This window comes from Scaptodrosophila lebanonensis, unplaced genomic scaffold, assembly GCF_003285725.1.
Source record: "Scaptodrosophila lebanonensis strain 11010-0011.00,11010-0021.00 unplaced genomic scaffold, SlebRS2 tig00000113-arrow-arrow-pilon, whole genome shotgun sequence".
NCBI classification, from domain to species: domain Eukaryota; kingdom Metazoa; phylum Arthropoda; class Insecta; order Diptera; family Drosophilidae; genus Scaptodrosophila; species Scaptodrosophila lebanonensis.
The window spans coordinates 1,405,957-1,424,982 of NW_022060575.1; the positions used below are offsets into that span (position 1 = coordinate 1,405,957).

The 19,026-nt window shown below is 37.9% G+C and overlaps 1 protein-coding gene across 12 annotated transcripts in view; it reads left to right on the plus strand.

The window, feature by feature from the left end:
- LOC115628233 (protein boule) overlaps positions 1-19,026 on the plus strand; it is a 39,854-nt gene that overhangs the window by 7,836 nt on the left and 12,992 nt on the right. For all 12 annotated transcript variants that reach the window (XM_030524241.1, XM_030524244.1, XM_030524243.1 and 9 more), the window contains exons 2-3: positions 14,991-15,643; positions 15,704-15,857. In XM_030524241.1, coding sequence (XP_030380101.1) covers positions 15,522-15,643; positions 15,704-15,857 — 276 coding nt within the window. In that variant the 5' untranslated portion in view covers positions 14,991-15,521. The remainder of the gene's footprint in view (positions 1-14,990; positions 15,644-15,703; positions 15,858-19,026) is intronic.

A 19,026-nucleotide genomic window follows, 5' to 3' on the forward strand; every position in this document is an offset into this window, starting at 1 on the left:
TAACAGAATTTGCTTATGTTCAATGGCAACTTTTTTTTTTTAAATATAGATTGAAATGAAGATTACACAAATAAAGCTTTAGGAGGCTTTGCTTGGCCGTCGGCATGCCTTCGGTAATTTTGAAATATGCATTTTGAGAGATTTGAGGGGCTTATGGGGAAAACTGAAGAAGCAAGCGGGACACCCTGTACATAAATCTAAAATTATATGCGCACTGTTGGTTTTCTATATTCATTTGGCAGTCGTTGTTGTTGCTGTCGTTGTCGTCGCAAGGCGGCTCCAAGTGAAATTTCTGTTACTTTTGAGATTTTCTTTATAACGCCAAAAAAACATAAACACACATACAATCATATGCATAAGTGCTTTTGTGTGTGCGTGTATACATACATATATGTTTTCATTTAATTTTTAACTAAAAGATACGTTTGGCTTTTGCGCTCGAGCCAAAAAACTTGCGCATTGTCGTGGTAGTTGCTGCGTTGAGAGTTGGCGTGCTTTTTGGCAACGCCGACGGCGACGGCGGCATCTTTGGCGACAGCTGTTCTGGTTGTAGGTGGAGACGGGAACGGGAGTATTGTTATTATTGTTTTTCTTTCTGCTGTGCTGCTTGGCTATAAAAATATTATTCCACGATTTCGGGGATGCTGCCGCCTCAGTTATCGAAACGGTTGTTTTAGGGTATTTACTGGTTCACAAAGCTCACCATAAACGGAGGAGTCAGCAGGAGTGGCAAGCACATACACGCATTTACATGTACATGTACATGCCGAAGCAGCTAAGCTTAAGCGAATTATGGCTAAGAAGCGTCAGAGCCTGCGCCACAGGCTATAAAGAAAATCTGTGCCGGCATACAAACAAACCAAAGGATGGTGTGTAGATGGGAAATGAAAGAAAAACCTTATAGGCAAAACATTTGTTGTGCGCCACATCTAAAATGGTCGGCCCCCTGCCTGTCTGTCTGTCTGTGCCTGTCTGCTTATAACTTTGACTTTCAGTTGGCATAACATTAAAAATATAACTTTTGGCAACTGCCGTCGTCGCTATTCCAATTGAGCTGCAGCAAAGTCTGTTTAGGTCTCGTAACATTATCGCTGCGATTTTGGGTATTTTTTTCTTTTTTTGAGGCAAGAGCTCTAAGCCACTTATGCGGATAAATGTATCTAGACTGCATGAATGACTGCCTCTCTCCTTCGTTCCTTCCTCTCGGTCCCTGCTTACCCATTGAACTTTAACGTTGCAGGCCCACATTCACATGCAAAACAGCTACGACGGCTTCTGCACTCTAGCGTGGCCATGGGCAGCCATTTGGACCACAACTACTCACCGATAAATACATACATATGTATCTGTACATATGTGTACAGCAGCAGTCACGTGATTATGTACAATAACTTTGTACTGAGCCGCAAATATTCCAAAATGAAATTGCATTTTCATTATCAATTATACACAACCCCTTACTTTGCTTGCAAATAGTAGACAATATTTAGTTAAAATACATATATGAGAATCTAAAACTATAATAGCAATCATCTGCTGTTCGAATCTTTGTTGCACGCATCCATTCTTTCTTTTGAAATTTTAGGTTTTGTTTTGTTTTGTTTAAAGAGGTTGTTAGTCTCTCGCTGTAAAAAGTTGCATTTAAAAGTTGTACCATTCATTATTATTACTTCCATTTACTAATTCAGAAATTTTGTTACCTTTTAAGTTTGTCTTAATTGGAATATAAAAGCCGATTATACCTTTAAAATTCAAAGCTTAATGACAATGTACGATCTCTGTTGATTGATTGTTAATATTTGTGGATTCGCTGTTGCTTTTATTTTCCGTTTTAAATTATTTTTTTTTTAATCAATTGGCAAATCTTTCCCCACTAAATGTTTTTGAAATGTCGATATTTTATGGTTTATCCTATCGCTAAAGCATCCAAATCAAATACAGCTTACAAGTATATTTTAATATACTTAATATAAACTAATTTGTTAGGGACAAGATACGTGTTTTTCTTGAATAAAACGAAGTGCATATACAAAATTGACTGCTATTGTAAGGTAAGCACCTACCTAAATGCGACAGTCCAACGTGGGTCAATCGTTTTATGGCCGTCGTTCTGTCGAATTCGATTCAAAATGGCCATAAATAGCTTGCCACGCTGCACGCACTGCGCTAGTTTTTGGGGGCTTAACTCTTTAGTTTCTGCTTTAGTATTTTTTTATTATTTTATGCCCAATTATTTTGCTTTGCATTTTCCACACAGAGCAGAGTCGCTTTGATGAAGCGGAGGCGCGCTGAATTCAAATAGCGCACGATTTTTCATTCATACTCGAATCTAACAAAAAACGCAGCCAGTTTTCTTCTACGATTTTGTTTCTTTCCACGCTTCATTCATTCATTCATTCGAACATACATGCATATGTACAAACAAACAAACAAACAAACAAAAATTTAATATTAGTTATCTACATATTTTCACGGTTTTAAATACACGCTGCCCACTAACGGATACACACAATCATGCAAATATGCATACAAAATCATACTAATATGGATGTGAGTGAAGTCGTATGAGAACTCGAAAAACGAGACGCCAATGTGTTGCACAGGAAATAATAAAGGTTGTTAGTTAACAATGAACCTATGCAAGGCCTAGTGCAATTCCAATTAAGCATGTGAAATGATATCCCATTGGTTTCGTCTAGTTGCGAACTGAGATCTTTTTGAAGAATCTTTAAACAATTTCACTGTAAATTCTCAATACTATCAGCTGCACTTTTTCACTTTTTTCCAACTAAGCCAACTGCTAAAAACTATTATAACTAAAAAGTTAATTATCACAGTTTGTAATTCTATCTCAATCCCTTTGCTTTTTTGTTAATAGTTAGAATATAAGTTCTCTTAAAGCAATTTTCCTATCTCTTCCAAATTAATAAAAGAGCAGAATATTTTCGATATTAAAATTTGAATTTGTATCAAATTTAATCAATCAGAAGGAAGTTTTGTTTTAACATTTCATTTAATGTCTCTTCTTTAATGCCGCATTCATAAAATGCCTGAAATCAAGAAATTTTTATTATGTATGTACACAAGTATGTTGTATTTGATGATTTTTATGGTTCGGCAAGATTTCTCAAATATTTATTTTGAAGCATTCCGGCAAAACGCACGCTTCGGTTTCTTGTCGGCTGACTTACCAACAACTTTGTTAGCATTTTTGTGTTTAAAAAAATAATAAAACACAAAATGGCATGAACAGAAACAAACATATACATATGTATATACGCGGGTGGGCCGTAAATTTACTGCAAATTTATGAAGTTCGAATTTACCAAAGGATTTGTTTCCATTTTGGTACAAATAATCTATAATGATACGGCGAATATATTTGACACTAATCTTGCGTTCATTTTTGTCATCATAAGATGGTATATTACAAAAAGTGAAAAGGGCCGTTTTAATAACAATTCTAAGCCTCCTCTTGGCAATCACTCTTGTAAATTCTAACTAGAAATGAAAGCAATCGAATAATGATTAAAAACATTAACGTTAGATTTGCTTAGAAAACATTTGTGAATTTTCACAATAAATAAGATTTCATGTGATTTTTTGGAATTGCCAATTTGAGAAACCGGAATAGTCCTGGATCCTATAAATCAAATAGATCTTAACTTAGGGTGACTTTTAAACCAATTTGCAAAGGAAAACTCGACTTTCTTACCCAGTTTTTACGAAATCCCTTTTTTGTACGAATCAAAATATACCTAAGCCATTTGTAATGAACGATATTGTGAAATTGTTTTTGGGAGAAAAAAAAGTTCATTAGTATTAGAACTTAGATTAAAACTGTATGCTGAACTAGAACCGAAATAGTGTACTACTTGTATGAGTTATAAGGGAAAGATTGAGCCCAAAAATAACATTGCTTAAAAATGTATTCAGAAAATGAATCATTATTCTTGTTGGTGAAAGACTATGCTAGAAACATACACCTCGACTGCATTTCTCTTCCTCACCTTCCCAACCTCGTTTTGGCCACTCCTCGTACGGCGTACTTATATAAATATAGCTACAACGTCATACATATATCTCTTTCGTGTCAGTTTGCGACTTAATTTTCGTTAACTTTGTATGTATTGTCTGTGTGTGTGCGAATTTTCTGCCATAGCTTCCTCCTCGCTTCCTCTCTATCTCTCTCACACTCGCTAAGTTTGATGAGTGTGTGTGTATATATGTATGTGTGCGACATTCAGATAAGCTCTTCATAGTTATAACTAAACTACATTTCAAGTAAAACGCATTTGCATAACTTTATATAAATTAGTCAGCTCTGCCTGTGTGCGCGTGTGTGTGTGTGTGGCCTAAGTTTGTAATTAGATTGCACGACTGTGTCGACTCTAGTGTGATGATAATCATAAAACTTGAGACGTAAATGAGCCAAAACTGTATTTAAAAAAATATTGTTGGCCATTATTTTCCTTGGCCATGCCAAAAATATTAAACAAAAAAAAATATATGTATATATGACTGCCGAAACAAAAGCCAAAATGTTGGCTATATCTCTTATATATGAGAGAGCTATATGCATTTGTATGAAGTACATATGTACATACATATATATGCATATAATACATATAAACAAACGTGCCCATACATACATTTTCGCTTATATTGTGACCACGACGAGCGGCAGCATCTCCCACCTACAGACTTGTCGACGACGTCAAGTGCGACGATTGATGCTGCTGCTGCTTCTGCTACCGCTGCTGACGTAGAAGCTGACGCTGGCGTTGGCGTCGGTGTTGGCGTTAGCGTCATCGCAGCGCGCTTGATTGAAGTGCTTGCTGCGTTGCTTTTGAATTTTCATTTTATTCTCTAGACGGCAGCAACAGCAGCAGCAGCAACCATTTTGATGACGTACTCTCAGCTGCGCTTTTTCGCTTTTACCCAACTAAGCCACACACCCACACAGGCACATACACACACACACACACTCACAGAAGTACCTATATGCTCAGATGTTAGCCTACAACTCGCTGCTCTCTTCTGTCCCCTCCCCACTTACCCCCTGCCATGGTGTCTATCTTGCCTTTTTGTTATGCGCTTGCCATTGTCTGCATTTTCGCATTTTAATTTTATGCGCTTAGGCCAGGCAGCTGTGTCTACAAATAGTTGGGTCTCTCTATATAGACACATACACACACACATACACGTACACTTATGTACATGGTTACACTTTTACGCCATTTCTTTTCACTTTTTTGTGCCGTTTTTTGCTTTACTGCGCTTTATATTTTGTTTCGTTCTTTTTCCTTTGCAGACCCCTCTGTTGTTGCTTTTCTCATGATTGCATTTTTTTATAGCTCGCTTTGCGCGGCAGCCAACGATGACACGCACACACACACACACACGCACACACACACACACAAGAATATACGCATTAGGCTTTACTTTGTTGCCATACATTTGCATATTTTTGTGCTCAAGCAGAGAAATGTTAAATTTTTGGGCAAGGCAAAGGCAAAAGTAAGCCAAAAAGGCGCACCTGAGCATATACAAATAATACAGATACATACGCACGCACGCACACAATTATGCGTGTAAAACATAAAGCAGAGCCAGGAAGGCATTGCATAAATATTAAGTATACGCCACAGTAGCTTTGCTTAACAAACAAGCAGAACCGCCGCCTCAATGAAATGTGTTTTTAATGACTTAATTTGCCAACGCATTTAAAATAGATATCGCAGCAGCATATAGAGTAGTTGTATTTTAGATATTCTACCCTCTTACTTTTCTATACTCGTATATCAATTTCCACTTAAACCCAAAACCCTTTTGCCCGCCTGTGCCACATCATTCATCGCTCATACGCAGCGTTGTCTGCTGTGCCAGCAATAAATCATTCAGACCCAAATGCTGCAGGCAGTCAGTCAGAAGGCAGTCGGGCGACTGGCAAACTTTTAGCCACATTCAAACACAATGAAAACCACATGTCCCTTTTTTCCTAGGCATATAGATTGATGTGCATTTTGTCAAAATTAATTCGAGCGTTGAGCTCAGCGAAGTACCGCCTCCAGCCTCCAGCTGAGCCGAATCCAACCGAGGCGAGTTCAGTTCAAGATTAGTTTAGTTTGGTTGCACACGACGTAAAGTTTGATGGCAAATGTTAGACGTGGACAGCTAACACAAATACAAACTGTTGGTCACACATATACATATGCATATATACGAGTACATATAGTCTCATCAAACAATTTAACGCTGCGCTACTGCACAGCGACAACGACAGGAACAAAGTTTCATTGTTTGACAAAACTTTTCTTTGGCTGTAACACACACTACAAGTATAACACACATCCACCAAACCACACACACACACATTCGCAATGAGACATTGTCCATTTTTTCTGCCCGCGCTTTGCAGTTGGCATGTCCGTTTTGCTGCTGCTGCTGCTGCGGCTTGGATTATGGATTTTTATATATCCCCACCCTCACCCCCACTCAGGCAGGCAGACAGACACACAACAGTGTATGCTTGGTAAAGAGTCACCCTCAAAAACTTTCAGGGAATGAATACAAGGCAACATTAATGTAATCAGCTTTATTGATTCAAAGTTTCTTTTACAGAAATATTAACATTTTAAAAAGGTTTATCTTTCTTTTTACCGCATATGGTTGAAATGTGGAGCTACTGACTGTTGTTCTCTGACAAGCTACCATTTCGTTTAAAGTCCGGCAATGAAAGAGAAATTATGATAATATATTTATGAATAATTCCTTAAAGCGGAAACACGAACAGCGGGCAGTGAGACTTTCAAAGTAATATTTATAGCAGAGCACCACAAATTTAATTAAATTGCTTTTAATGAAATAATATCGATTTTGTCGCTTTTCAATTAATTTTTGACCAATATCTATTAGGGTAGCTTACTTTCAGTAGCTGCTTTAATGCCAGTATCATTGACATGTTTCTGTTTATAATATTGAATTTAAGTGCAGTCTTTAATCGTGCCTTAATAAATGGAAAATTAGTGTGGTACAACATGTTGGACTGAAACTGCTACATTTTTATGAAACTACCCGGGCAAAACACTTTATAGATATTACGTAACACATTAAAGGAAGTTATAGTTTCAACTTACTTTTGAAATACTATCAAGAACATTTGGTGGGCGTGTGAAGAATAAGTCAATTCATTAACAAAACTCTGTCGATGTTTAACTCGAATGGGGCCATAAAATCGATTTGGGAATATCTACTACTTGTTCTTTATCCTCAGAGGTTCATCTTGGGGAACGTCATTAAAGCGCTTGAAGTAATAACTAAACATAACTTAAAATGTCATTATTTGTGCATGATGTTATAATATTGAGCATCTACTGTAGGATCATTTGTTCCATCACACATGAAGGCCTCGACATGCCATCAATTCTGCCCTCGCTGACGCTGATGAGTGTGCGGGAACGCGCCCGTCTCCAGCTTTGGCATCAACATGGCTCACGTCTCGTGCGCGTCATGCTCATCATGATGTTTGGCTGAATATTTGTGTCTGCGCCTAGCAAGCTGCCTGTTATTGTAGGTGTGTGTCTGTAAGAGTGTGCTGGTATGCCTTTATGTGTATGGATGTGTGTTTGAGTGAGTATGCTACAATTTCCTTTCACTTGACTGACACAAGCAACGTCCTCGCCCGCCACACTTCCACACTCAAGGATTGTGTAACATGTGCTTGCCATCCTTTTTTTACTTTTCCTACACACAAACCCACACATATACACATACACGCAAATATACAAAGTTGCTTCTGACGTGGCAGGCATTTCCGGCGCGCTGTCTGTCAGTGCATGTGCATGTGTGTCTGTACGAGTATGTGTGCCACTTTTGCGCTTTCTCATGTTTCTCTTGACTTTCTTACGCTTTGCTATTGTTGTTGTAGTGTTGAGTTGGTCTGGTTACAGTTTTAAGCCGCAACTTCAATTGACCTTTGACTGAGTGCACAAAAAGCCAAAAAGAGACACTGCCTGATAAAGAAAAAGAGAGAGAGAGAGAGAGAGAGAGAGAGAGAGAGAGAGAGAGAGAGAGAGCGCATGAATAAAAGAGAAAAAACTCGGTATGTCATCTGTGTGTGTGTGTGAGTGTGTATGTGTGCGTGTGTGTATTCAGGCAACACAACCCACAAAGATTATTTTTAAGTTATTCGCCAACACGTACGCCTTCATTCTCGTTGTCGGTTTCTGACTGACTTGACGCTCAACTGAACCCTACCAGCCAACTTATCGCCCGACCCTTTCTGTCGCTCGTTTTCCTGTTTGCTTTTTTGCTTTACTGCCGAAAGAGTTAAACTCTTGAGCTTTTGGCTAATTGTCCTTATGTGACTTACATACGCTTATCAGCTTGTGTTCTGCTCTGTTTTTGGTCCCACGTCCCGTCCGGTCTTCTGTTTTTGTGTAGCATAGACTTAGGCGCTTCTTAGTTTTTCATGCTCTCTAGAAAAAGTTGCACGCCGTACCACTTCTACCAATCAAATACTAAAACCACAATCATAATTTAATTGTTTTTAAATTGCACATTTTCTCGGCTACATTATACTTTGGGGCTATGGTTTTCGTGTTGGAATAAAAACTTTTAAAGGAACTCCTACCAAAATGTGTAAAAAATGAAAAATGAAGTTCTCTGTGCAAAGGTAAATTATATTTGGAATACTGAATAGAACAACAGAGTGTTTTCTAAAAATAAAGAAAGAATCATTGGTACTGCAACGGCCACAAAGATTTCTTGCCATAACCAGCACAAACTGTTTTCTGATGGTGTCCAGGAAATGCTATGCTGGAGTATTTGCAGTCTATTCATAAATTTTAATTGGTTAGTTCTGATTGTTATACAACTTTAGATATAACTTCATACACACTTAAGATGAAAAAATTATTCTTCAATAAAATAATAGACTATATTATCACTCCACAATAGGAAGAGAGTTTTCTACCTTTATTTTATTTATTCGCCATTTGTTTATACTTGTTTTAAATAAATAAGTACGTTTGCATTTTTTTTTAAATTCATTTGAATTTTTTTGCGTCTCTAAAACGAACGTCTTACATGCCGAGGCTTCAAAGAGCATAGAACTTGCGGGGCACTGCAACTAACTTTTCTTCAATTTGCTTTTTCTTTTTTGTTAGTAGTGCCACAGCGGCGGCAAACTGTGCCTTCCTGTGGCAGGCAGTGGTGCTCAGGCGCTTGGGTTTTCCTGCCATTGCCATTAGCCTATCGGTGTCGGCATTTATCAGCCTCTGACTATCTTGCCTTGGGCTTTTTATTGTTTTTGGCAAGGACGCCAGGTGCAGCTTTGTCCAACTTATATAGCCTTTCGTGTGGGTGTATGTGTGTGTGTGGGTGTGAGTGGATGGGGAGTGGGTGCGTTTTTGTTATTCAGTTTAAAAAACGCTTACGCTCGAATCAATTGCGGTGCTGCCCACGCTTGGCGCCTTTTGCCATTTTAATAGGTCAACGTTGCATCCACTATATAGTATATACTACATACAAAAAGTGCGCCGCTTCGGTTTCTCTTTCAGGCTCGCCCGCTCCACTTTCCACCACCTGCTGTAAACCCACTTGCCAGCGGCTAGCCAAGCAAGCAGCAAGCTTGTTATTCAATAGTTTGCTCCTCACTAATTGCATTTCCCTAATGTGCCAAAAAAAAAGAAGAGGGAACAAGAAAAAAACAAACCACGAACCGAACTGTTTTGTTGCTGTTTTTAGCAGTGTGTTAGCAATGGCAGCAGAAGCATCATCATCCACAATTGTAGCACGCTCGTTTTTATTAAATTCTTTGGCAGTTGCTGCTCGGTTTCATTGGCAGCGTTAATCGTGAAAATTTCTGCACGTGGAATTTTGCAATTTTGTGTTGTTGGGTGGGGTGGTCAGTTTTACATGAACTGCTGCTGCTGCTGCTGCTGCTGCTGCTGCTGCTGCTGCCCACTGCACTGCTGCTGTAGCTGCTGTTGATTAAATTCCGTCGATAGCATTGGCATGTTGTGATTTTCCATCTGACCTGAGCACAAACCCACATACATACATACATGCGGCAAGCATGCATACCACACAGATACATATTGAAGTATACATACGTGTATGTAGGTATGTAGAGCCGACTGACGCATTTCAGGAACTTAATGAAATTGTTAATAATTCATGCATTGTTGCCAACCCGCTTTACACTTTTTATGGCTTTTCCACGCTGAGCACACTTTGCATATAAATGCAACCATAATCCCTATGGCGCTCATCAATTTCTTGGGTCCATAGTTTTGAATGCCACTTTATTTAGCTCTAGGCAGCAAAATGGCCGCTCTCAGTCTGTCATAATAATTAAAAACCTCTAATAAATCTTCAAGTCTATTGGACAGCAGCAACAGCAGCAACAGCAGCAGAGTTTCTTCGTCCCTGTCCCACGCATTACCAGCAAGGCAACGCCACCGACGCTCGTATGCGTGTGATTCATGTCAGGGGCACATACACATACAAGTACATATATGCTCTTAGCCATCATCTGAACATCCGGCGTCGATTTAGCAAAAATCTGGCCCAACGCTTTTTATAATTTTCTCTATTTCTTTTTTGTTCTTTACTTAACATTTTCGGCATTTTGAAAATTGAAAATACAGAAATTCAGACGGTCTAGAAGTGAAGAAAAACAACTCAATTATGGTTTCTGACATGAAATTAAATTATTTTTTGAGCGTCATTAGCGCAGAACAACAAAGTTTTTATTCTAAAAATAACTTTAAAAACATAATGGAGAATAAAAAGTATTTCTTCTTATTTGAAAAGAAATATACACTCTCCTTCTGTTCATTATATTCAATAATAAATTATTATGTATGAAAAAACCTGTCGTTGGACAAATGATACATTCAAAAGACATACATCTCAAACGTTACTCTGTTATTTTATATTATGTAGACAAATGTACAGCAATATAGCTATTGTGGAATGTGTTTCGGTAATATAAAATATAAAACAAGAGAGAACGCTACAGTCGAGCAAGCCCGACAGTGTAATACCCTGTTTAAAAAAAATAAAATAAACTCGTCCTTACTCGGACCTAGGAGAATTCTGGGTGGCAACTTTGGTTATTCTAGCTTTTATAGTTTCTGAGATCCTTGCGTTCATCCAGACGGACAGACGGACGGACATGTCTAGATCGATTTCTCTCGTCATGCTGATTCAGAATATATATACTTTATGGGGTCGGAGATGCTTCCTTCTATATGTTACATACTTTGCACAAACCTAATATACCCTTTTTACCCTACGGGTACAGGGTATAAAAATTTTACTATAGAAAAGCTTCTGGGAAAGCCTTGTCTAGTTTTAAAGGGCTCTATAGCTCTTAAAACTGGAATCGATTATTCAAAAAACTCTCACAATTTTCAGATAATGTTATAACTTTGTCTTAAGTTCTTTCGCCATTTTCGGCAAGCCCATTTGGAAAGAGTATACGTAGTGGAATGGCTAAAATCCATTATGAGAAAATGTGGAAATGTGACGCGATTTAATGGCATGTTTTTTTTATTTTGTTGCTGGTTCTATTCACATACTTAGATATGAAAGTATATTTAGTTTTTAATAGACTTTAAAATAATATTATATTTTTTCGTGACACAATACACTCGTGCACATGCACCGATTTGTGTGCGCTGTTTAAATATATGAAATGAACTTTTCTAAACAAACGCACATTTTCTTCACGCCCACACTTCGCCCTATATTGTACGAAATGTCCGCTGCTCTTAATAATCACGTGTTGAAATCAATTTTCCACATATCCATTAAAGAGATATACTCGTATCGTGCACGAGTATATACATACATAAGTATGTATGTATGGCAAACGCAGAGCCTACTAAATCGATAAAGCCAATTGATGGTAAAAAAAATAATAATGATAAAAAAAAGAAAACAAGAGGAGGCTCACAGCTCGGTGCGAAACAAACAATTTTTGACATTTTCATTGTTAATTAAAATTTAATTATGTTTTCATTGGTATTTTTATGTACATGCTTGAATGCCAATCTGCGAGTGTGCGCCTGTGCGTGTGTACGCCTCTGTGTGTGTGTTTGTGTGTGTGTGTGGGGGTGATTTTGCGGTGAACACAACACTGCTGACATGACACATACGTGAGCAGGCGCCCGTGAATGCGTCGCTTTTAAAGATAAATGTCCAACGATAAGCACGGCGAACAGCAAATGTATCGAAATTGTATGGACAATACACAATATGATATGTAAAGATTATTAAGTGCTTATGAGTGGGTGTAACGGTTGGCATGGGGGAGAGCTCTCCCCGTCTATGAACTATATATATAGAACATGCAACGACAAACATGCAAAAGCATGTAATTAGCTGCTGCTGGCGCTACGAATACCGCCACATTGGCAATTAAACCTATGTACAGTAAACTATATTCTGAACATCGGATATGAGCGTCGATCAAGCTACGACATCTCATGCAAATCAACTATTAATGCCAGTTCTATTACCAATGTCCTCGGCACAGGTAGACAGTTTATCTATCATCCTTAAAACACGGAAAATAGGCCAACATGTGTATAAAAAAAACCCCAGCTTACTTGTAACATTTCATTTATGATTTTGTTGAAGTTACATAAACAATCAATTGAATGATATTTTACGAATTGTTTTTCAATCGATGTATAATAAATAAACTAAATAGGCGTTACGTAATCGTACAAAAATTATGCAGCAGAAAATGAAAATGCGTTAACATAATAATACCAAATGTTTCAAAGCTTGCAGAAATTTCATTGCATGGTATTTGAATCGCGCAACTCTAAGAAAGTCTTTATTTAATCATTGCTGCAGCTTAAACTGGTGTTGTTATCCTCTTTCGCAAAAGAAAAAAGCGCGGGGATCTAGGGTCTTTTAAAAACTATGATGGGAACACATAAAAAAAATGAAAATCAAAATGCTAGTATCTGACTAAAATGGTATCTAACAGCACTTCCTTAACTTTAGTTACTTTAGTTTATTAGAGTCGACAGCTTCTAATTCGGAATCCAATCGGTACTTTTGAATGCTTTAAGTGATATTTTTAACTGATGGAAGAAGTAGTTTTTAAATGTTAACCAATTACTGTTTGGAGATACCTATGTTTTATAGATACAGTTTGGTGATAATTTCGATCGACGACACAAAGTTGTTGTTGTGGGGCTACTTCATAAATACATTTCGTTTTCATGGTCCAATGCATCTGTCGTCGTCTGTTGTTGCTTTTCCCCAATCGTGCTCTAAAGTTTTTTAAACTGTTGTTGTCGACAGGCGGCAACATTTTTTGGGTTGTTAAGAGTATATACATATGTACATACATGTATGTATGTATGTGTATGCATGTGTATTTATTGTATATATGTATAAGATCGTTGTGTGGTGCTCTCGTCTTTAATTTTAGCTTTGGGTCGTGTGTTCTATTTAGTTGTCATTCTGCCACAACCACGACGACGACGACAACGACTTCTGACTGCTGCGACTGCGACTGCGATTTCGTTTTTGTTTTTCAGTTGTTCTTGGTGTGGTTGTTGTTGCCTTGCTGAAGGTGAATTTATGGCGCACACATGGCAGGCTGGTCGGCGTCGCAGCAGCAGCATCTACCTCGTCAGTGGATTTTTCTGCAGCAGAGCTCCTCTTTCGAATTTTCTTTTACACATATGCATATAGTATATGTACATATATATTTATATACAAGTATACCCTGCAAAGAAGTGGCCAACATCGAACCAAATAACGAGCAGCACCAAGCGAGCAAGTATCTAGAATCGAGCACACAGAGCAGCAGCTACTCTGTTGTTGTCTGGTCTGGTCTGGCGCGCCTCATGTGACATATGTGTCGCCCGTCGCCGTTGCCATTGCCCGTGCCCATGCCCATGCCAAAAATAGAAAGATTTCGAAATGTAGGGGGCATTTTTCAAAGCGAAAGATGTTGAGGTTGCTGCCTAGGTGCCATGTGAAATAAAGCGACTTGTGTGTTGTATATGTTCGCTGTGAGACCGAACGGACTCAATCCTAAGTGTTCCTCTTGTAATTTGATGGCTTATTAGGTAGATGGATGGACTTACTTACGAGTGGTACATTCACCATAAAAATAACAATGTAGAAGAGTCTGTATTAAAATGAATTGGTTTTTATTGCTGTCGCTGATTGAAATGTTATTTATTATTATTTGCATTAAGTCGACAAATGTAGGCTTTTTTATACAAAAGAAGCTTAAAAATAAAATCAAATCATTTTTTTTTTGGCCACACTGTCCATGTCCTAAAAGGTCAATTATTAAATCATGGATGTGCCTTGAATTGTGGCATCTTACAAAAGACAAGTTGAAATAATTTTTCTAATTTAACATGGGGCTTCAAAGATTACAATTAAAAGTTAAATTCGAAAAAACTCTTTGTCATAGAGAGCATGGTAGTTTATTTGATTGTTATTATATATAAATTTTAGCAATATTAAATCATTCCATAATGCTGACCATCCTTCTAAATTCGAACGGACACAGGACGTACTTATATTGTAATGTATGAGCTGAGAATTATGAAGTTATTACTGAGTTGAGCTCTGCAATTCATTTTGAAGAAATTCATAGTTTTGGTACTCATAATTAAAAAAAAAAACGATGCAGGTGGTTCTAAATCACTCTTAATTGGAATGATTTATTTTAAGGTCTATCAATTTATTTCAGTAATAAATCCTAAAAGGCAGTTAGTTAACGTTCCTTTTGTTTCTAGGGTCATTTTTCGTTATGCCATTTCTGCCAGGCGCTGAAATAAATAGTCGCTAATATGTTTTAATGAGGAGAGCAAGCCCTGTCTCCTTTTTTGAGAAAGGGATCTTTTGTAAGGGATTCTCAATTATAAATGGCAACAAATTTGCTTTAAAGTCACATTAACTAATTATATTTTTCGTTCTTGTTTTGCACTTTACAGATTTGCCAAACGCACAAAACTGGAAAAATTCAATGAAGCAGACTTCGAATAAAACAAAGCAACCAGTAGAAGCCAAAACGTCAGCGTGACAGATAGACAGCAACGAAAAAACGAGGCATAGAAAATATAGAAACAAACAGGAGCGCACAACAACATAAAGTCTATAGAAAATTTAAAGCAGAAAATACCGCGCACGCACACAAAGCCACGTAGCAACAAAGCATCCATAGACGATACTAATTTATATATATATACTAACTCTATATATACATAAAACATTCAAGGCGCATTTGGACACGGTAAAGAAAGCGACGGCAATAAGAAAAAATTCACAGCACAAGCACCAAAAGCGCTGAGCAATCAAAAAGCAGCTGAAGCGCGGCAACAACAAAGCCAACAAAAGCAAACCATAAGCCGTGGTCAAAGGACGGCCATAGCTGCAGATTTTCCTGTGTACCCTCGTTAGTAGATAACAGCCTCAAGATTCTGCCCTTCGGTGCAAACTTTCGTCTCGAGACGACACCAGCCGAGATGCATAAGATCACAGCGGCTCCGGCTACGGCCACAGCGCCAGCTGGCACCCTGGAGGCGCCTTTAACGGCGCCTAAATATGGCACATTGATACCAAATCGCATATTTGTGGGCGGCATCAGGTAAGTGATCATCACTGCAATTCCCCGCTTCAAATGCTAATCTAAACTTTCTGCTACCAGTGGCGATACTACCGAAGCCGATTTGACGCGCGTCTTCAGCGCCTATGGCACAGTCAAGTCCACCAAGATAATTGTGGATCGCGCTGGCGTCAGCAAGGGCTACGGATTTGTCACATTCGAGACAGAGCAAGAGGCGCAAAGACTGCAAGCTGATGTGAGTATTTGTCCATGTTCTTTTCTGTACGCCGCCTGTCAATCTTGGTTATAATTTTTGTTTTTCTTTGACGCTTTTATATTATTTTTATTTCTATCTGGGAAGTACAATTTGAAGCACACGTCGCCGCGTCTAAGACAACTGTACCATCTAGTACACGCACACATAACCATACATCACACTCTACTCTTCCCATACCTCTCTATACCTTTCTAGTAGAGTTGTGTCGGTTCAGTGTTCGAACAAATAAAATCGAATGTTTGAATTAAAATGCCCGCGATTTCGTCAGTGGCAAATAATATTTAATTAAAAGTATATATATTTACGCATTTACCAAGCTTTCTCTACACTTTGATCCGTTATCTTGTGAGTGATCTGCCAGTGCTGCCCAATTACAATTATACAGTACATATGGTAGCGCCAAAACACGTTTCAAAACTAACCAAATTTAAATTCAAATAGTTCGAAAATTACATTTGTTAAATTAAATGAAAAAGAAAATATTTAGAGAGACGGTAAGGATCTAATGGACAAGATGTTTAAAATCCAAATGAAACTTAGCTTCATGTCAGCTGGCAAGCAGTTTCATAAAAAATTAAGGAAACTGCGCTATTTTATAAAAATGGCTTGCCACAATTAGGATAATTTTGTGATAAGTTTCCCAATCATGTAGATTTCTTGTATTATTTACAATTCGGATATATTGAGGGTAATAGAGCTGACAAACACTTTCAACTGTGCTATTTTATAAAATTGCTTATCACAATTAGTAATCAGTTTCCCAATCATGTAGATTTCTTGAATTATTTACAATACGAATATATATTTAGGTTAGAATAATAGAACTGGTATAACCTCTCAACTCTACTAGTACCCCTACAACATACTACCACTACTGCTATTCGAAAACCACAACAACCACTGTTATAATGTGCTTCGATTTTTTAGGGAATTACCTGAAAGTTGCCGCACAGGCAGACCAAAACCGACAGAAACACACACATTGTGAACAAAGCTGCGTGCTGAGCCGCCGCGTCCGCGACTTCCGCGTCTGCGAACACAGCTCCTACTACTACTACTCTACCACTACTACCATTGCACTACTAGCTACTATATCATCTGATGCTACTGCTACTACTTACATACATATGTATATCAATAGTAAAGTAGAGGCAATGCAATGCGTATGATGCCGTGTGGCAGGCAAAAGTACCGTACCGTTTTATACAAACTTCTTATATTGCGTTCATTACGTTTGTTGAGTTTACATTTCCGTTGCGTTACGTTGCCTTACGTTGTTTATCTTTTTCTTCATATTATATATGCAATTCAACAACACTATACACTTTACGCTACGTTATTTAAACTTTTAACTCTTGTTATAAACAAACACAACACACCACCACCACACCACAAGAAAACAGAATAAAAAAATATACACATCCCACACACACACACACACACACACACACACACACACACACACCCAAACACAGGCACACACCACTTTAATCAACAATTTGCAAGTCCTTACGTTTCTCTTCACATTAATCTGCCCGTGCAGCTGCCGAGTTTGCTGTTATTGAACGGTATATGCCTTACGTGATGACGTAACGCAATTTGCATTTACAGTTTTTGTTGTACGGTTGGTTGGCGTTTTGTACATTTTGCGTCTGTTCTAAGTTGTTGAGTTGATGAAAGTAACCGAAACAAAAATGTAAAAGTTAAAAACAAAATATATATTAAAAAACCAAAAACCAAAAAAACCCAAGCAAAGCCAAGCAAGCAAATAAAAAACATAAGCGCAAACATTTTGTTGAGTTGAGTTCGTTGCACCATTTTACGTTATGCAAATACATATTGTACAATGTTCTGTAAACATTAAATTACGTAAATTAAACACTTTCAATTAGTGATCAGTTGGCTTACAGCTGAGCTGCAGTCCATAGTCTAGTGCTAGTGTTGGTTTCGTTCGTTTAACTATATGATACTACATACAAATATTGATTTAGATTCTGATTCATTTGTTGTGTGGAGCTAATGACTTGTCATTTGATTTGATTTGGCCTAATTTTGAGTTCATTTAATTTGTTCTTCTTCATTGTGCAAAACTATTGCTGTGAACCACCACCCTAAGCTATAAAAATTGAAATTGAGCAGCCAAGCGGCAAACGGCATAACATCAAGTAAGTTTCCATATGATGTACCCTATAAATAGCTGTGAAATGGGTATACGTTTTGTGAACTAATTTTTGTAGGATACAAGTTTACTGGTGGATACTATTCTTGCCTATTCTTGCCTATTCTTGCTTATCGGTCCTTATCGGTTATAAAATGAAGAAATCATTCTAAAAATGTGCATGCGGAAGTTTAATAATCTGCTGAAATAAACGATTGACCAACAATTTAAAAATACAACATTTACTACTGATTCCCCACGTTCTTCGATATCTCACTGTTGCTATGAGCCCAAATAGGAACTGGGCCGATTAATTGAATTAAAGTAAAATCGAAATAATTCAAAAGTTTTGCTTTAATTTTTTTATCGCCACGTATTTTCAAAAATTCCAAATCTGATTTTGTATCTGAAAGGCACCTGTTTCTACTCACTGGTTGCTCATTAAGACGCATGATTCCGAATGCGATTTATGTATATCAATCAGCTGCTGAAAGCAGATTGATGAAAACAGAGCTTAAAACGGTATAGATGTGTTTCAGACTAATAATAAGCAGAAAAGAGGGCTATATTCGTTAGTGAATAAAGGAACACTGCAGAGCATTTAATGGTCGAACAGTTGCGATTATCAGCACTTTATTACTTGTTGTGATTGTTGCTGGCATGGCCATAAAAGTTCAATGAGCGACGACGAGCGTAGGGATTTGTGAGCGCGCAATCAGCAAATGGCAAGTAGCCAGCAGCTAGAGCTATCCAGTCAGAGTCAGTCAGCCAGGTACATAGTTTGTTAGGCGAATGAACGACCTTTGGGCTGCTGTTGCTACTGCTGCTGCTGCTTCTACTGCTACTGCTACTGCTGTTGCTGTTGCTGTGGTAGTAGTTCGACCCACATGCTGTCAGCTAGTCAATAGTTGTAGTTGTTGTTGCTGTTGCTGTTGTGATGGGCATTGTAATTGAACGCTCAGCTTCAATTCATGATGCACAAGACAGACA